This window comes from Muntiacus reevesi, chromosome 1 (assembly GCF_963930625.1).
Source record: "Muntiacus reevesi chromosome 1, mMunRee1.1, whole genome shotgun sequence".
Lineage (NCBI taxonomy): Eukaryota > Metazoa > Chordata > Mammalia > Artiodactyla > Cervidae > Muntiacus > Muntiacus reevesi.
Window position 1 is genome coordinate 40,794,934 of NC_089249.1, and position 17,035 is coordinate 40,811,968.

Here is a 17,035-nt window from a genome sequence, read left to right on the forward strand (position 1 = left end):
GTTTTACACCAGAAATTCACTTGGTTACCAGGAATGAAGGGAAGAATATATTGAGCAAAATGAAGTGTTATCAGATACTTAACCTTTGAAAATCCTCAGAGCTAAGAGGCATAGTTTGTTGTTGTTCAGTCACAAAGTCATGTCTGACTCCTTGTGACCCCATGGACTGCAGCATACCAGGCTCTTTTGTCCTTCCCTATCTCCCTGAGTTTGTTCAAATTCGTGTCCACTGAGTCGGTGATGCTATCCAATCATCCCATCCTCTGCCACTCCATTCTCCTTTTGCCCTCGGTCTTTCCCAGCATCAAGGTCTTTTCCAATGAGTTGGCATAGCTTTCAGTTCAGTTCAGTTCAGTTCAGTCGCTCAGTCGTGTCTGACTCTTTGCAACCCCATGAATCGCAGCATGCCAGGCCTCCCTTTCCATCACCAACTCCCAGAGTTTACTCAAATTCATGTCCATTGAGTCGGTGATGCCATTCAGCCATCTCTTCCTCTGTCATCCCATTTTCTTCTGCCCCCAATCCCTCCCAGCATCAGTCTTTTCCAATGAGTCAACTCTTCGCATGAGGTGACCAAAGTATTGGAGTTTCAGCTTCAGCATCAGTCCTTCCAACGAACACCCAAGACTGATCTCCTTTAGGATGGACTGGTTGGATCTCCTTGCAGTCCAAGGGACTCTCAAGAGTCTTCTCCAACACCACAGTTCAAAAGCACCAATTCTTCGGCTCTCAGCTTTCTTCACAGTCCGACTCTCACATCCATACATGACCACTGGAAAAACCATGGCCTTGCATAGCTTTAGGGGAAGAGAAACAGGAGTGCCCTGCTCTCCTCAGATGTCTGTCCTCTTAGGAGTCTCAGGCCTGCCTCAGGGCAACCCCCGCCCACGGTCAGGGACAGCTGCCTGATGGACGTCACTTTGGGATGGGATGGAGGTGCAAATTTCCCATTGCCTGGCAGAGACTCTGCCTGTCCCTTCCACTTGCCATGTAGTTTGAAATTTTGCATTCCAACAGTCAGAGGAAGGCTTCAAATAAGCAGCGAGCATTTAGTGTTAGATCCAGATGTCATCTCCAGCCAGAAACAAAAATGCTCTGATTTGGGAAAAAATAACCTCTGATGCCTAAAGAGGCTCTAATAAGTGCTTTCGTTCCAGAATCTTGAGAGATGACTGCCTGTAGATGAGAGAGGGCATCCAGGAAGAGAGATGCCCTCTGCTCTCTGACCAGGGACCACAGCAGCCTTCACAGCAGCCCTGCCTGGGCCCTTCTTCTCCATGAGGACACATTCCCTCAGGGGACAGACCCAGGGACTTCCGGAAAGAATATGGTCCCTGTGGGTCCCAGGGTGCTGAAGGCTGCCACCTTCACTGCTACTGAAGGAGGAACCCTAAAGCAGAAGGAAGACTTTGACATCTCAGATCAGCACAGATTGGTTCTAGAATTTTCCTGAGGGAAGGCTTATGGCATAACATGCTATAGTTTTGTGAGGCAGACTTTCTTCTGAGGAGACTTCCCGGCCGAACAGGTGTTCAGCTTGTACTGTGAGAACTGATCAGAAACCCTCGAAATGACTTCATGTTTCCCTGAGAAAACTAATCAGAGATTTTTTTTTTCTCTTGAGGAAGATGATTTCAGGTCTCCAGAGATCTTTTGAAATGTTAGTGTGGCAGGGAACTGCATTTTTTATAGACAGATGTTGTTGTTAAATGTGCTTGTGGAGATGATGTTTGTTCAGTGCTGCCCTCTGAGGAATTCAGGGCGCTTTACAGACATTTTCTTCGTTATTTCTTAAGGTTTTTTCTTTCTCCTGAACATATTTTACTCCTTGACTATAAATTTTTCATTCAGCTTTTCTCACTGGATTTTCTCTGAAATATTTCCTGTTTACTTCATTTCCTCCTACTCTCTGCATTTCCAAGATGATATACTCATGCTGGTTCAGACATCCTAGAAAAGACTTCAAGATTTTTCCTTTCAGAATCTCAGGCTTCTCTTTCTGTGTTCACTTTCACAAGCTTTCCCATTTATAATATTTTCACCATACTTTTCCCCCGCTTGAAAGAAGAATTGCTTGAAACATACCTTATTCTTCCACATAAATAGTCCCTATGTTAACTTTATTTGTTTACTTGTTTCTACCAGTCTTGCTTCACAGAGAAGTTGAGGTAACTATTGGGTTGGCCAAGAAGTTCATTGGGGATTTTCCATAACATTTTTAACCCAACAATTTGTGGTAACTAAACATATTCTTTGGGCTTCCCTGGTGGCTCAGCAGTAAAGAGTCAGCCTGCAATTCAGGAGATGCAGTTTGATCCCTGGGTTGTGAAGATCCCTTGGAGAAGGAAATAGCATCCCACTCCATTCTTGCCTGGACAATTCCAGGCAGGCCCACTGCAGGTGGGCTGCAGTCCATGGGATGCAGAGTCGGATACAACTTGGTGACTAAACAACAACAAACACATTCTTAAACATGAGTACTGTGTATTGGCGTTGCAAATCTGATATTCATAGCAGAATTGTGTTTTCTTTAACCTGGTTCTCCTTTCAGTCCTAAAGGAATTTGTTAATTTCCTTCCTACTGTCATCATCCTTGAAGAAACAATCAAGAAAAGACAATCACGACTGTAAGGCAAGCTAATCTTCTGTAGACACAGGTCAGATACTTCTCGCCCTTCAGGAAATAACCTCTAAGAACATCTTTTTACTGGTCTCTCATCAGATGAAAATGTAGTAGGGAGCCTGTGTCCTAAAGAGATCTTGGGAGCATGAAAATATATAGAAAGCACCTAGAAATCACTCCATATTTTACAGATGTGGAAACTGGGGCTTAGAGAGTTACAGAAATTTGTCCACAGTCACAGTAATACTTAGGGACATGTTCAGAATTTCATTTAGGAGACAAGACATCTAAAAAGTCACTAAAGAAGGTAGTAAAGAGTGTGAAATAATGATTTAGTTACACTGAGCAGTGGTGAGCTGGTAAATGTTTAACATCTAGGGGTCTGGGTGAGCAATGCATGCATGCTCAGTTGCTCAGTCATGTCTGACTCTTTGCAACCCGGTGGGTTATAGCCTGCCAGGCTCTTCTGTCCATGGAAATTTTTCAGGCTAAAATACTGAAGGAGGGGTGCCACTTTGGGATTTTCCTGACCTATGGATCGAACTCATGTCTGCTGTTATTGGCAGGCAGATTCTTTACCACTGAACCACCGTGGAAGCCCATGTTTTCGCATATCTGTGTGCTGGGAGTGGGCAGAGGAAACCCCAAATTCATGGTGCCCATGGCCAGTTTCAAACCACCAACCTGAAGCCATTGAGCAATGAGTTGGGAAGAGATGGGTGCAGGCCAGCTGGGCATCAGGAGGAACAGAGATCTTCGGTGTGGGGGGAGCGGATCTGTAAGGAATAGAACTGAGCAAGACCAACCCTCCTCTCCACACACGTGAAGGGCCAACCTTGGTCTCTGCATGGAGCAGCTGCAGGAATCTGCATCTTTGCTCTTGCTTTTATTTCAGCAGATAAACTTCTCTTCACCCACTAAGCCATCACTTCCGTTTCAAGGCCCAGCTTTAAGAAAGGATCCTGGTCAAAGTATTCCCTGACGCTTTCAGAAATGGTCACTTCTACTCTGAATCCCAGAGTAATTTTTTAATACCTTTTATTAGGGTAATTAGCAAAGCCTGACTTGATACTATTGTTAGTAGCTAGTTTCTTTCCCTCATAGTAGCCCTTATAATAGCTCTCATGGTCAAAAAATGAGTCCGAAATGCAGTACTTGGGTGCAATCTCAAAAACAATAGAATGATATCTGTTCGTTTCTGAGGCAAACCATTCAATATTACAGTAATCCAAGTCTATGCCCCAACCAGTAATGCTGAAGAAGCTGAAGTTGAATGGTTCCATGAAGACCTACAAGACCTTTTAGAACTATCACCCAAAGAAGATGTTCTTTTCATCCTAGGAGACTGGAATGCAAAAGTACCAAGTCAAGAGATATCTGGAGTAAAAGGCAAATTTGTCCTTGAAGTACAAAATTAAGAAGGGCAAAAGCTAACACAGTTTTGCCAAGAGAATGCACTGGTCATAGCAAACACCCTTTTCCATCAACACAAGAGAAGACTCCACACATGGACATCACTTGATGGTCAATACCGAAATCATATTGATTATATTCTTTGCAGCCAAAGGTGGAGAAGCTGTATACAGTTAGCAAAAACAAGACCAGGAGCTGACTGTGGCTCGGATCATGAACTCCTTATTGTCAAATTCAAACTTAAATTGAAGAAAGTACAGAAAACCACTAGACCATTCAGGTATGACCTAAATCAAATCCCTTATTATTATACAGTGGAAGTGAGAAATAGATTCAAGGGATTAGATCTGATAGTCAGAGTCTGAAGAACTATGGACAGAGGTTCGTGACATTGTACAGGAGGCAGTGATCAAGACCACCCCCAAGGAAAAGAAATGCAAAAAGGCAAAATGGTTGTCTGAGGAGGCCTTACAAATAGCTGTGAAAAGAAGAGAAGCTAAAGGCAGAGGAGAAAAGGAAATATATTCCCATTTGAATGCAGAGTTCCAAAGAATAGTAAAGTAGGGATAAGAAAGCCTTCCTCAGTGATCAGTGCAAAGAAATAAAGGAAAACAATAGAACGGGAAAGACTAGAGATCTCCTCAAGAAAATTAGAAATACCAAGGGAACATTTCATGCAAAGATGGGCTCAATAAATGGCAGACATGGTATGGACCTAACAGAAGCAGAAGATATTAAGAAGAGGTGGCAAGAATACACAGAAGAAATAGACAAAAAAGATCATGATCCAGATAACCACGATGGTGTGATCACTCAGCTAGAGCCAGATATCTTGGAATGCAAAGTCAAATGGGCCTTAGGAAGCATCACTACAAACAAAATAAGTGGAGGTGATAGAATTCCAGCTGAGCTATTTCAAATCCTAAAAGATGACCTGTTACAGTGCTGCACTCAATATGCCAGCAAACTTGGAAAACTCAGCAGTGGCCACAGGATTGGAAAAGGTCAGTTTTCATTCCAGTCCCAGAGAAAGGCAATGCCAAAGTGTTCAAACTACCACACAGTTGCACTCATCTCACATGCTAGCAAAGTAACGCTCAAAATTCTCCAAGTGAGGCTTCACAGTACATGGCCCTGAACTTAAGATGTTCAAGCTGGATTTAGAAAAGGCAGAGGAACCAGATATCAAATTGCCAACATTTGTTGGACCATAGAAAAAGCAAGAGAGTTCCAGAAAAACATCTACTTCTGCTTTATTGACTACATCAAAGCCTTTGACTGTATAGATCACAACAGACTGTGGAAAATTCTTCAAAACATGGGAATACCAGACCACCTTATCTGCCTCCTGAGAAATCTGTATGCAAGTCAAGAATCAACAGTTAGAACCAGACATGGAACAAAAGACTGGTTCCAAATTGGGAAAGAGTACGGCAAGGCTGATTATTGTCACCCTACTTATTTAACTTATATGCAGAGTACATCAAGAGAAATGCTGGGCTGGATGAAGCACAAACTGGAATTAAGATTGCCCGGAGAAATAGCAATAACCTCAGATATGCTGATGGCCCAACCCTTATGGCAGAAAATGAAGAAGAACTAAAGAGCTTCTTGATGAAGGTGAAAGAGGAGAGTGAAAAAGTTGCATTAAAACTCAACATTTAAAAAATGAAGATCATGGCCTCCTGTCCCATCACTTCATGGCAAATAGATGGGGAAACAATGGAAACGGTGAGAGACTTTATTTTGGGGGGCTCCAAAATCACTGCATATGGTGACTGCAGCTATGAAATTAAAAGACACTTGCTCCTTGGAAGAAAAGCCATGACCAACCTAAACAGCATATTAAAAAGCAGAGACATTACTTTGCCGACAAAGGTCCATTTAGTCAAAGCTATGATTTTTCCAGTAGTCAGGTATGGAAGTGAGAGTTGGACTGTAAAGAAAGCTGAGTACTGAAGAATTGATGCTTTTGAACTGTGGTGTTGAAGAAGACTCTTGAGAGGCCCTTGGACTGCAAGGAGATCAAACCAGTCGATCCTCAAGGAAATAAGTCCTGAATATTCATCGGAAAGACTGATGCTGAAGCTGAAACTCCAATGCTTTGGCCACTTGATGCAAAGAACTGACTCATTAAAAAAGACCCTGATGCTGGGAGAGATTGACGAGAGGAGGAAAAGGGGACGACAGAGGATGAGATGGTTGAATGGCATCAACAACTCGATGGACATGAGTTTGAGAAAGCTCTGGGAGTTGGTGATGGACAGGGAAGTCTGGCGTGCTGCAGTCCAGGGAGTTGCAAAGATTTGGACATGACTGAGCGAGTGAACTGACTGAGTGTCTTTCCCAGATGATGCTAATGGTAAAGAACCTGCCTGCCAATGCAAGAGACATAAGAGATGCAGGTTCGATCCCTGGGTTAGTATGATCCCCTGGAAGAGGGCATGGCAACCTACTGCAGTGTTCTTGCTTGGAGAATCCTGTGGACAGTAAGCGTGGCAGGCTACAATCCATAGGGCTGCAAAGAGTCAGACATGACTGAGGGAACTTTGCAGTGTCTTTCCCCAGGAGACTGTCCTTGAAGGACAAAGGACCATGTCTTACTCCTTCATTTTCCGAGAAGCAGTTCAGGGTGGTGGGTGGGAGCCTGGGCTCTGGAATCAGGCTGGTCAGCTTCAGAGCCAACACTGTGCTCACTTACCTTGATACCATGAGCAAGTCATCAGAACTCTCTGATCTCACCTGTAAAATGAGACCTTAAATTGCAGCCTCCATCTCACAAGCTCACTGTGGCGATTCATGAGATTCCTGGATGTGGTTGGTACCCAGCACATACTAAGCCCTCAGTAAGCATTGCCTGGTGTTCTTTTCTTTAGCACATAACTCAGTGCCTGGCACAGAACTGTTGTGCAGTTGATGTCAGTTGCATTGCACTGAAATGAAGCACGGATATGATCCAGCGAGCTTGACAGGAAGTTGGGAAAAAAAGAGTGCTAGAGGAGACCATGTGAGCACATGATTGCTGGGGAAATGAGAATGAGATAGTAAATAAAAACCGATGGATCATAGAACTGCAGGATCAGAACCTAGCTGTCCAGCTGTGATATGATGAACACAGAGCCGGGTAGGATCACCTACTCCCTCCCCTTGCCCTGTGTGCTGAACGCTCTAAAGTCTGGAAATATACCATTTTTCATGACAATAGCTCATGTAGACTGCTGTTCCTTGAAATAGCTCCTTTTCAGTACTGTACAGTTGCTTTAAAAAATCTAAATGCTAGACATTAGTATAAATACTGTTGAATTTTTTTCCATTTCATTCAATCCATTATTCCAGCGAATTTGTGTTGCTTCCTACCTTAATTCTGCATTGCAGTCTATCTTCTATCCATTCTCGTTTGTGTTATCTGCAACTGGGTGAGCATGACTTTTATTTTGTTTTCTGAAACACTATACAGGCCCCTTCTAAAAACAGAGTCTCCAGACATGTTGCTAGAGACCTCTTTCTGTGTTGGCATTGATTCATTAAACGATCTCATATCTTTTTTCTCTTTGGGTATAGATTTTAAACTCCTTTCAAATCTATCAAGTATATAAGGATCTGTATTATATTCCCTCTTGTTCACAAGTTTCATGAAAAAACTTGCCGGCATGCTATGTCTGCAGCATTTTTGTTTCACCAATAAAGCCAAGCTATCAGAAAAGAAAATGTAGCCAACTTGTTGAAACCTGTTCCTGATTAACCTACGTGAACTTCCTAAACTGACTTCCTTTTCTGATTTTAACAAGAGATGTATGTTTCAGAATAGTGAAGTTAACGGTACCAAGATAGATTAGACTCAATGCCCAAACCTCGACCATCTAGCTGACAAGCCTGAACACAATCCTGAGAGTTGTGGAAGGTTGTTGAAATTTTTGAATAGGAATTGTATGATGATACGATGTTTTAAGAAGATCCATCTGGCAGCAGTGTCCTCGGTGGATGCTAGCAACACATTATGTGAGGTTTGATGTTGCCCACAGTGATCCCAGAATAGGCTTCCAGACCATTGGCATAGCAATAAAGATGGAAGAGAAGACATTTGGGTTTAAAGAAGAAAATTCAGTGAGACTATTGGGGTAACACAGTAGCAGTGAAAAAATAAAAATAGATAGTTTGGGGCTTCCCAATCTTTTTCACATAATGGAATATGCAGAAAATGTCAATTTGGCCACTGGGGAAACTAGGGCTGCTTGGATAGGGCCATGACCCAGTGTCATCGGCCTCCCAGGGCTGGGGCCTCCCTTCTCCAAGCCCCACGTACCCCATATCACACACAAAAGACATTATTAAGATCTCCACATGGACATTTTCATTTTAGAAATGAGTAGTCTTAGCAATATAAAGAAAAACAAACTTGCACCAAAGTCAGGACCAGCAGTATGGAAGAGACTAGATGTGTAAAGGGAAGTCATGTTTGCTTCAGGGCCTAATTCTGAACAGATGTGAAATATGGCTAACATGCTTGGAAGAGAACTAGCATCAAGGTTGATGCCAAACAAGAGAAGCCAGGCCACCAAGCCACTGCCCGTGCTGAGTGACACAGGAGAACAAAGGCGGTGGCTATACAGCCTAACGTGGGCATGGAAGTAGGCAATGCCCACCAGACATGCTGGGGGGAGGTATAGACCACACCTAGGGAGGCACTAGGTTGAAACTGAAGTGTAGACAAATGCAGAAATGAAGAAATGACTTTGAGTTTTGTATTCACGTGGAGATCTAAGCCCGTTTGCTTGGAAGTGTATGCAGTCCTGCCCATTTATTGCTCCTTGCTGGTTTTCGAGGTTCATAAATTAAGTCGTTCTGTAGTTTTGGAGCCTCACCTGTGCTACTAATTTGCTTTGCTGCGTGGAGCAAATTATAGACTGGGAAAATGCGGGAACTTGCCATCTATAATTCGTGGTGCTAATTGAAGATGTTTGGTTATAGAAAATTAAAAGGTGTTTCCTTTCTCTTCAGTAAACTCAATGATAGAGTGAGAGCAGGAACCTTACCAACAAGGCGTGCAGATTCTGTTATAAAAACAGGAATGAACGGCTCTTTTAAAAAGGAATGGAACCCACACGTTTCTCCCAGTGCCTGGCAGCAGGGCCACCATGTGCCTGAAGCCAGGGGCACCCGTCTTTACCCTGGAGTGTGTGACATGGGCCACACGACCCATGTGGCCACTTGTGACAGCTCACAGAGAGACCTCTCTGATTCCCCCGGGGTACCCACCCAGTCCAGCAGGTGCCTATCTGCATTGACCTGTGACATTCGTCACCCCCACAGTCACACTCCCTTCCCTAGGCAAGCTGTGCTCTCGTCTTTCATCCTGACTCGCCATTTTATTCCAATTCAGATCCACCCAGTTGTCCACATGGCTCCCCACTGGACCTCTGGCACGGGCCAGAACACATCCTTCTGGATTACTTGCTCCAGTCGCTCTGTTGACCTTTCCAGAACTGCACACTGCTCTCATCATCCCACTCCTCACTACAGTTAAGGAGAAATACCGCCAGGCACTCCAGGCAGGCAGCTCTGGCCTCCTGCCAGCCCTGGGACATGCGTCAGTTTTTGCACTTGTCACTGGGCACTGTAAACATTCGATTACACTCTGACTCCTTCACTCCATGTGAGCTTGATGACGGGCAGGGCTTCTTTGACCCCCGGGGCTTAGCAGCGTGTTCAGCACATAGTAGGCCCTCTTTTCACATTTGGTACATGGGTGAGTAAATGAATATCCTGCCTTCCTTAGATCCAGACACAGTATTCTCATCCTGAGCACGTGGTCTAAGGAGGAGCTGTCTCTCTACTATGGACAAAGCCGGCATCTTTGACCTTCATTTAACAGCTGGTTGGGTGATGCCAGGAGAGGCCACCCTGTCTCTGCCAGTGGTTTCTGAGTCTTGCCTTTATCCCTGTGCAGGTAGGGAAGTGGAAAGACAAGTCCCTGCAGATGAAGTACTACGTGTGGCCCCGAATGTGCCCTGAGACGGAAGAACAGGAGGATGACCACCTGAGCATCGTAACGCTGGAGGAAGCCCCATTCGTCATTGTGGAGAGCGTGGACCCTCTGAGTGGAACCTGCATGAGGAACACGGTCCCCTGCCAAAAGCGCATCATCTCTGAGTATGTCAGCTTCCCCGGGGCTCTGGGGATAGAGTGGGGCCTGGGACAGTCGGATTGGCCCCAGCCGTTGGCACCAGGCTGGGATCCGAGGCACAGAATCTATTGGGCGCCATGTCTGAATCCTGTTGATGTTGAGTCATGGGGTTCTGGCAGCCCTGTGGTCTGGCATCTGGTTCGATCCAGATCGTGACCCAGGAGAATTGGCACCGAACCTGTTATCATTTCTGAGGCTTTGCCTGGGTCTCCATGAGATTCAAGTTCATGGAGATTTAAATTTACATTGGCTTTGAAAGACGTTTTTTCCGGTCAGCATGTCTTGACATTGTGAGATTTAGAAACATTTTGGGAAATAGATAAAACTAATCTTATGTTGTTAGAAGTCAGGATAATGGTTCGTTTTTGGCAAGGGTGGAAAGGGTCTGGAAGGGAGATCAAGAGGCCTCTAAGGTGCTGGTAACTCTTTTGTATCTGGATTTGGGTTCTGGTTAAATGTTTGAGTTCCATGTATGAAAATCCATCTAGCTGAACCCTTCGGATATCTGTACTTTCCTGATGCATTTTATACTTCAAAGGAACATTGAAAATTATGAGAAAACATGGTCCAGTGTGATGAGATAATGAGATTATTTTAGTTCTGTGTTCTGATTTATGTCCTCATTCAGGCCTGATATAAATTGTGCTGAGTTGTGAAGGGGCACCCGCTTTGTGGTTGGAGTTTTAATGACAAAGGGTAATATTTTGCCTCTTGTGTAAAAGCCTGGTTTTTGGTTTTTTTTTGTTTCTTTACCCGGTCAGAAATAAAACAGATGAAGAGCCAGGTTACATCAAAAAGTGTTGCAAGGGGTTCTGTATTGATATCCTTAAGAAAATTTCTAAATCTGTGAAGTTCACCTATGATCTTTACCTGGTTACCAATGGCAAGCATGGGAAGAAAATCAATGGAACCTGGAATGGTATGATTGGAGAGGTGAGTGTCAGGAGTTAAGGGCCGTTTCCATGTTTCATTTGTTTCATCTAATACAAAAAAATGCTTATTTCATAATCAACATTTTTATTGGAGAATAACTGCTTTTACAATATTGTGTTCATTTCCACTGTATAACGTCATGAATCAGTTATATGTAAGCCTATATCCCCTCTCTCTTCTGCCTCCCTCTCACCCTCCATCCCACCCCTCCAGGTGATCACAGAGCTCTGAGCTGAGCTCCATGCACTATAGAGCAGCTTCCTGCTGTTGTTGTTTACCCATTCAGTCATTTCCAACTCTTTTGCCACCCTATGGATTGTAGCCTGCCAGGCTCCTCTGTCCATGGAATTTCCCAGGCAAGAATACTGGAGTGGGCTGCCATTTCCTTCTCCAGGCTATCTTCCCAACCCAGGGATCGAACTCCTGTCTCCTGCATTGGCAGGCAAATTCTTTAACACTGAGCCACCAGGGAACCTCCCCGACCCCCACCCCCCACCCCGCCAACTATCTAGAAAATACAAAATAGTACAGTTGACTCTTGAACAATATAGGTTTAAACTGTGTGGCTCCATTTATGCATGGATTTTTCTCAATACATACATCATTGGCCCACCTTACCTGTGGATTTTGCATCTTGGGATTCAACCAACCACAGATCCTGTTGTATGTTTACAAGCGGCAGTTGGTGGAATCTGAAGATAAGGAGGGACTTAAAGATCCTCAGATGCTGGTATCCATGGCAGGTGTTGGCACCTGGGGACACTGAGGGATGACTGTAAATGAAATGTGCTGTTCCCACTATGCAAAGGCAAGCACTCTAGGGCCCCGAATATTTTCCTCACCTCCCTGGGCACTCTTATCTGGAGCCTCGCACCTTTTTCCCCAGGTGGTCATGAAGAGGGCTTACATGGCAGTGGGGTCGCTGACCATCAACGAGGAGCGGTCGGAGGTGGTCGATTTCTCCGTGCCCTTCATAGAGACTGGCATCAGCGTCATGGTGTCACGCAGCAATGGGACCGTCTCACCTTCTGCCTTCTTAGGTGAGTGATGGGCTTGCAGGTGTGAAGAACATGGATGCAGGGACAGGCCAGACTCTCTCAGTCAGGAACTGGTTTGCCAGGAGCTTCCCTCAGCCAGGGATTTCATTGTGGGGACCTCAGAACTGACCTTTCTCCAACATGGAAACTGAAGACCACCCTCAAAAATAGGAAGGCATCATTCCCTATTTTTTAAAACCACACACAACAGTGCAGGACTGGTAGCAAGGGATCCTACTTGAGCCCCACTCCTGCCTCTTCCTATCATTGAACCTAGAATAAGCTTACTCCATGCTGGGGCCCAGTTTCTCCATCCATTATTGTTGTTGTTCACTTGCTAAGTTGTGTGCGACTCTTCCCAACCCCATGGACTGCAGCACACCAGGCTCCCCCATCTTTCACTGTCTCCTGGAGTTTGCTCAGATTCATGTCCATTGAGTCAGAGATGCTATCTAACCATCTTACCCCTGCCACCTCCTTCTCCTTTTGCCTTCAGTCTTTCCCACCATCAGGGTCTTTTCCAGTGAGTCAGCTTTTAGCATCAGGTGGCCAAAATATTGGAGCTTCAGCATCAGTCCTTCCAGTGAATATTCAGGGATGATTTCCTTTAAGATTGACTGGTTTGATCTCCTTGCAGTCCAAGGGACTCTCAAGAGTCTTCTCAGGCACCGCAATTCGAAAGCATCAGTTCTTTGACACTCGGCCTTCATCCGTAGAAGAAGGCATTTTGACTAGCTGATCTCTGAAGCTGCTTCCTGCTTTAATAACTTCTAATTCTGGATATCGTTCAAATACCTATTTATTTCAAATTATCTTCAAGAATGGAGCTCAGTGCTACCAAAAAAAAAAAAAAAAGTTTTCTGCCTTCACATTAATTTTCAGAGGCTTTGCCAAATCAAGCTATTCTGACCCTAACCTATCCCCTACCCTTCCCCATAGGAACCTGTACCTCACTCTCCAGCGTCACTTATGTGTCAAAAGCCTTCCATATGATATAAGACCGGGTGAGATGAGGCCAAGATTTCAATTAGATGAGGTCTTTTGTGAGCTCATACTCCATATTTTTTTTTTTTTGCCGGGACTGTGAGAGCAGGGGATTGGAAAATAAAATGTCACCTTGAAAACAAACCACTGGCTAGGAGATAGGAAGCTAGTTTGGTCCTAAACAAGCTGAAAGCCCTTGGGCCAGTCACCATCTCTCTAGAGGACATTAATACTCTTGTGAGGATGTTGGAATAGACAACAACTAACACTTCTTTCAGCTTCAATCTGGGGGGAATTATTGAAGGAACATACTCCAAGGCAGAGTTACAGATTCCAGAGAATTTTTCTATAATTACTCAGATTTCTCAACTAACCTCTTACTCACAGTAAAGCGACTCTCGCCCTGCCAATTTTATGTGAAATGTTATTGGATAGGACACACCATGTCTATTAATCCTCAGAGCAGTTTTACGTATTTTATTTGCTTTTTCTCCTTTACAAGGGTAATTGAAACATTAAAAGATACAAATAAACCGTATTGTAATTCTCATCTTGTCAGCCCAGCACTAACTTTAACTTCTGAACTAGAAGACCCAGTGACACTTCAGTGTAGCTCTAGGATAACATAGAAATGCCAGGCGGGGTGTGTGTATGTGTGGAGGAAGAACAGTCAGTTAATTACAGGAGTAAGAGAAGTCAATATTTATTGAACACTTATTATGGGAAGGCCCAGGCATCCCTCTATCAACTTCGATCATATTATTTCATTGGCACTATTAACATACTCAGTTTATGGCTTAGGAAACTGAATCCCATTTATGTAATTTTCCAGCAGCCTCCCAACTAGTAAGGAGCAGATCCAGAATTAAAGTTTAGATGTGGCTGCCCTTGCAGCCTGTACAGGTGGGGCCATTTCAGAGCTCGACTCCTAAATCAGGAATCAGTCCAGTGGGCTGGGACTAAGACGTGATTTAAAATGGAAAAGCACAGACTTTTGCCCTCAGAAGCCCTCAATTTTTATAACCTGGCTCTGCCACCTTCTGAGTATGAACTTACAAAGGGCTGGGACCGTTGAGTGTTAGTTACTGCTCTGTAAAATACATATAATAATCCATAATGAAAGGGCTCTTAAAAAGGAGCATAGAAACTATGTGATGAGGTACTTTCTAAATTGTGTAGACCAGTACAGATATTTTTTTGTGTTTTACGTACTGAAAGTTGCCCTGGGCCTAATGAGGGGAAAGAAAGCCTAGAGACAGTGCTTTTACTCGCTTATTCCCTAATCTTGGACAAAGTGAGATTGAAGTAGGATTTCAGTCAGTCAGAACCAAGGAGGAGAGGGTTTCTACTCCACTTTTTTATTGTCCAGTCACTCAGTTGTGTCCGACTCCACGACCCCATGGACTGCAGCATCCCAGGCTCCTCTGTCCTTCACTATCTCCCAGAGTTTGCTCAAATTCATGTCCATTGAGTCAGTGATGCCGTCCAACCATCTCGTCCTCTGTCATCCCCTTCCCCCCTGCTCTCAATCTTTCCCAGTATCCAGGTCTTTTCTAATGAGTCAGCTCTTATCATCAGATGACCAAAATATTGGAGCTTCAGCTTCAGCATCAGTCCTTCCAATGAATAGTCAGGGTTTATTTCCTTTTGACTTGACTGGTTTGGCTCTACTGTCTAGAGGCTTTGAACTGTACCTTCCACCCTCACATCTCTGGCTGCCACTGAAAGGTTTTGCATTTCACAGTTGGAGTGTGCCTTATCAAGATTCTTTTTAAATTAATTAAGTGACCGGGCTGTTATTAAGTGACTGGTCTGTTATAATTCCCTTTGGAGTTCAAAAGTAAAGTAGATTTCAAAGTTAAGGAAATATTTTTGTATTTCCAGTCCGTTTTCCCCCTTTTCAATTTCATCTTTATTAATGATTTGGAAGATGGAGAAAACAGCATGTTAATTCACTTAGCTCGGAGTTTACAATGTGATGTGACAGCTATAAAAGGCCAGAACTATTTTGAGGCACAATTGAGGAAGCATTGTATTGTGGAACTGAAGAGTGATTGTCCCTTTTCACAGGCCTCCAGAGAGAGAGCTACTGGATTTCAGTGTTCAATTACTGGACACCTCTGAGCCAGAGAGATTTAGATCAGCTGGAAGAGAGTCTCCAAAAATGATTAAAGAAATAAGAAAGCAGGTGGAGAACCTTCCTGCTATCTTGCCTGGTCTTGTCCCGTCAACCCTGTCACCTGGAAATAAGGACTAGATTGTGCTTGTACTGTTAATTATCATGTTCCTCTCTTATTTGCTACATTCCCAGTGTTGAAGATACTGATATTTAATTTAGATTGATTTTTTTTAACATTGACATAGTCTCATACACTAATGGTATCTAATAAAATACACCATATCCAAGCAAGTTGAAAATGTCAATCTAGGCAGGAAAGTTTAAGAGAAGTGAGGCAAGGAGGCAAGGGAGTCATTCATTCTATGACTTAAGTATTACTGAACCAATTCAAGCCTCTAAGAGTGACTGAGTTTGTTGAGAATGAACTTGGCTGCAAGGCTTGGAATGTTACTGAAAGCTTTCCTAGGTCGCACAGTGGGGTGTGGCATATAGATGAGGGTGTAAACCAAGAGTGGGTCCCACAGGACTCACTCCGTGTCTAGTGTAGGGTTGGCCAAAAAGTTCATTTTGAGTTTTTCTGTAGGATGTTATGGAAAAATCAGAATGAACCTTTTGGCCACATGAGTGCATGCTCAGTCACTTCAGTCATGTCCGACTCTTTGCGACCCTACAGACTGTAGCCCACCAGGCTCCTCTGTGCATGGGATTCTCCAGGCAAGAATACTGGAGTGGGTTGCTATGCCCTCCTCCAGGGGATCTTATCGACCCAGGGATCAAACCCATGACTCCTGCAGCTTCTGCACTGTAAATGGATTCTTTACCACTAAACCACTGGGAAAGCCCAACTTTTTGGCCACCTCAATACTTATTCTAGTTCCACTGTTTACCAAAAACTCAGACATCGGTCTAATCATGGCAGAAACTATCTCTACCATCTCAAAAAGGACAGGCAAGAGGCTGTCCTTCTCATGTGTTTGAAAGAAAATAAATTTCCATATGCCTATCAGGGGAATGGAAACAGTCAGACACAGCCTCTTACTCCTCCCTAACCCAGGCCCTGACTCTCTGAAAGGAGCACGCACTTGTGGTTTGTGTTTCCCAAAGAGACGCATCGCATGGAGTGAAGGAACACATGACTAAATCAGGACCCGTTCGTTCTGTTTTAACCCGGAGTACTGATGTTCTCCTTCCCCAGAGCCATTCAGCGCTGACGTGTGGGTCATGATGTTTGTGATGCTCCTCATCGTCTCGGCCGTGGCCGTCTTTGTCTTCGAGTACTTTAGCCCCGTGGGTTACAACAGGTGCCTCGCTGACGGCAGAGGTAAGGCGGCATGTCTGCCTTTTTCTCCTTCTCGGCTCTGAATCTCTGTGCCCCTCGCCTGCTGTCTGCCTCCTCCCTAACCCTCAGGCCTCTAGGTCGTCCTCTTAGTGACTTGTTAGAAAGACCCCAGTTAAGATGCTGGTTTGAATCTGTGTGTCCCCTCCCCGGCTCAAGCCTGACCCTTAGCCCAGTTCTACCCCTGGGTGAGTGAGAGCTGAGCAGGCAGGAGATACGTGTAATGTAACCATGTCAGAGGAAACTGTTGTGATAACCTTAGGCTATGATAAGCAGTCTATCTGATCAGATGGGCTAACAAGGCAGATGAGATGCATGTATCGAGAATAAGAAAAAAAGTAAACTGAATCATGGAAAAGCAAGGGCTAGAACTAGTTTCAGAATTTTCTGAATTCACAGAATAAGA

The 17,035-nt window shown here is 44.2% G+C and overlaps 1 protein-coding gene across 1 annotated transcript in view; it reads left to right on the forward strand.

Moving 5' to 3' along the window:
* The window catches only part of GRIN2B (glutamate ionotropic receptor NMDA type subunit 2B), a 339,069-nt gene that overhangs the window by 269,307 nt on the left and 52,727 nt on the right, over positions 1-17,035 (forward strand). The window contains exons 4-7 of the mRNA XM_065922152.1: positions 9,984-10,186; positions 10,982-11,153; positions 12,040-12,193; positions 16,489-16,614. Coding sequence (XP_065778224.1) covers positions 9,984-10,186; positions 10,982-11,153; positions 12,040-12,193; positions 16,489-16,614 — 655 coding nt within the window. The remainder of the gene's footprint in view (positions 1-9,983; positions 10,187-10,981; positions 11,154-12,039; positions 12,194-16,488; positions 16,615-17,035) is intronic.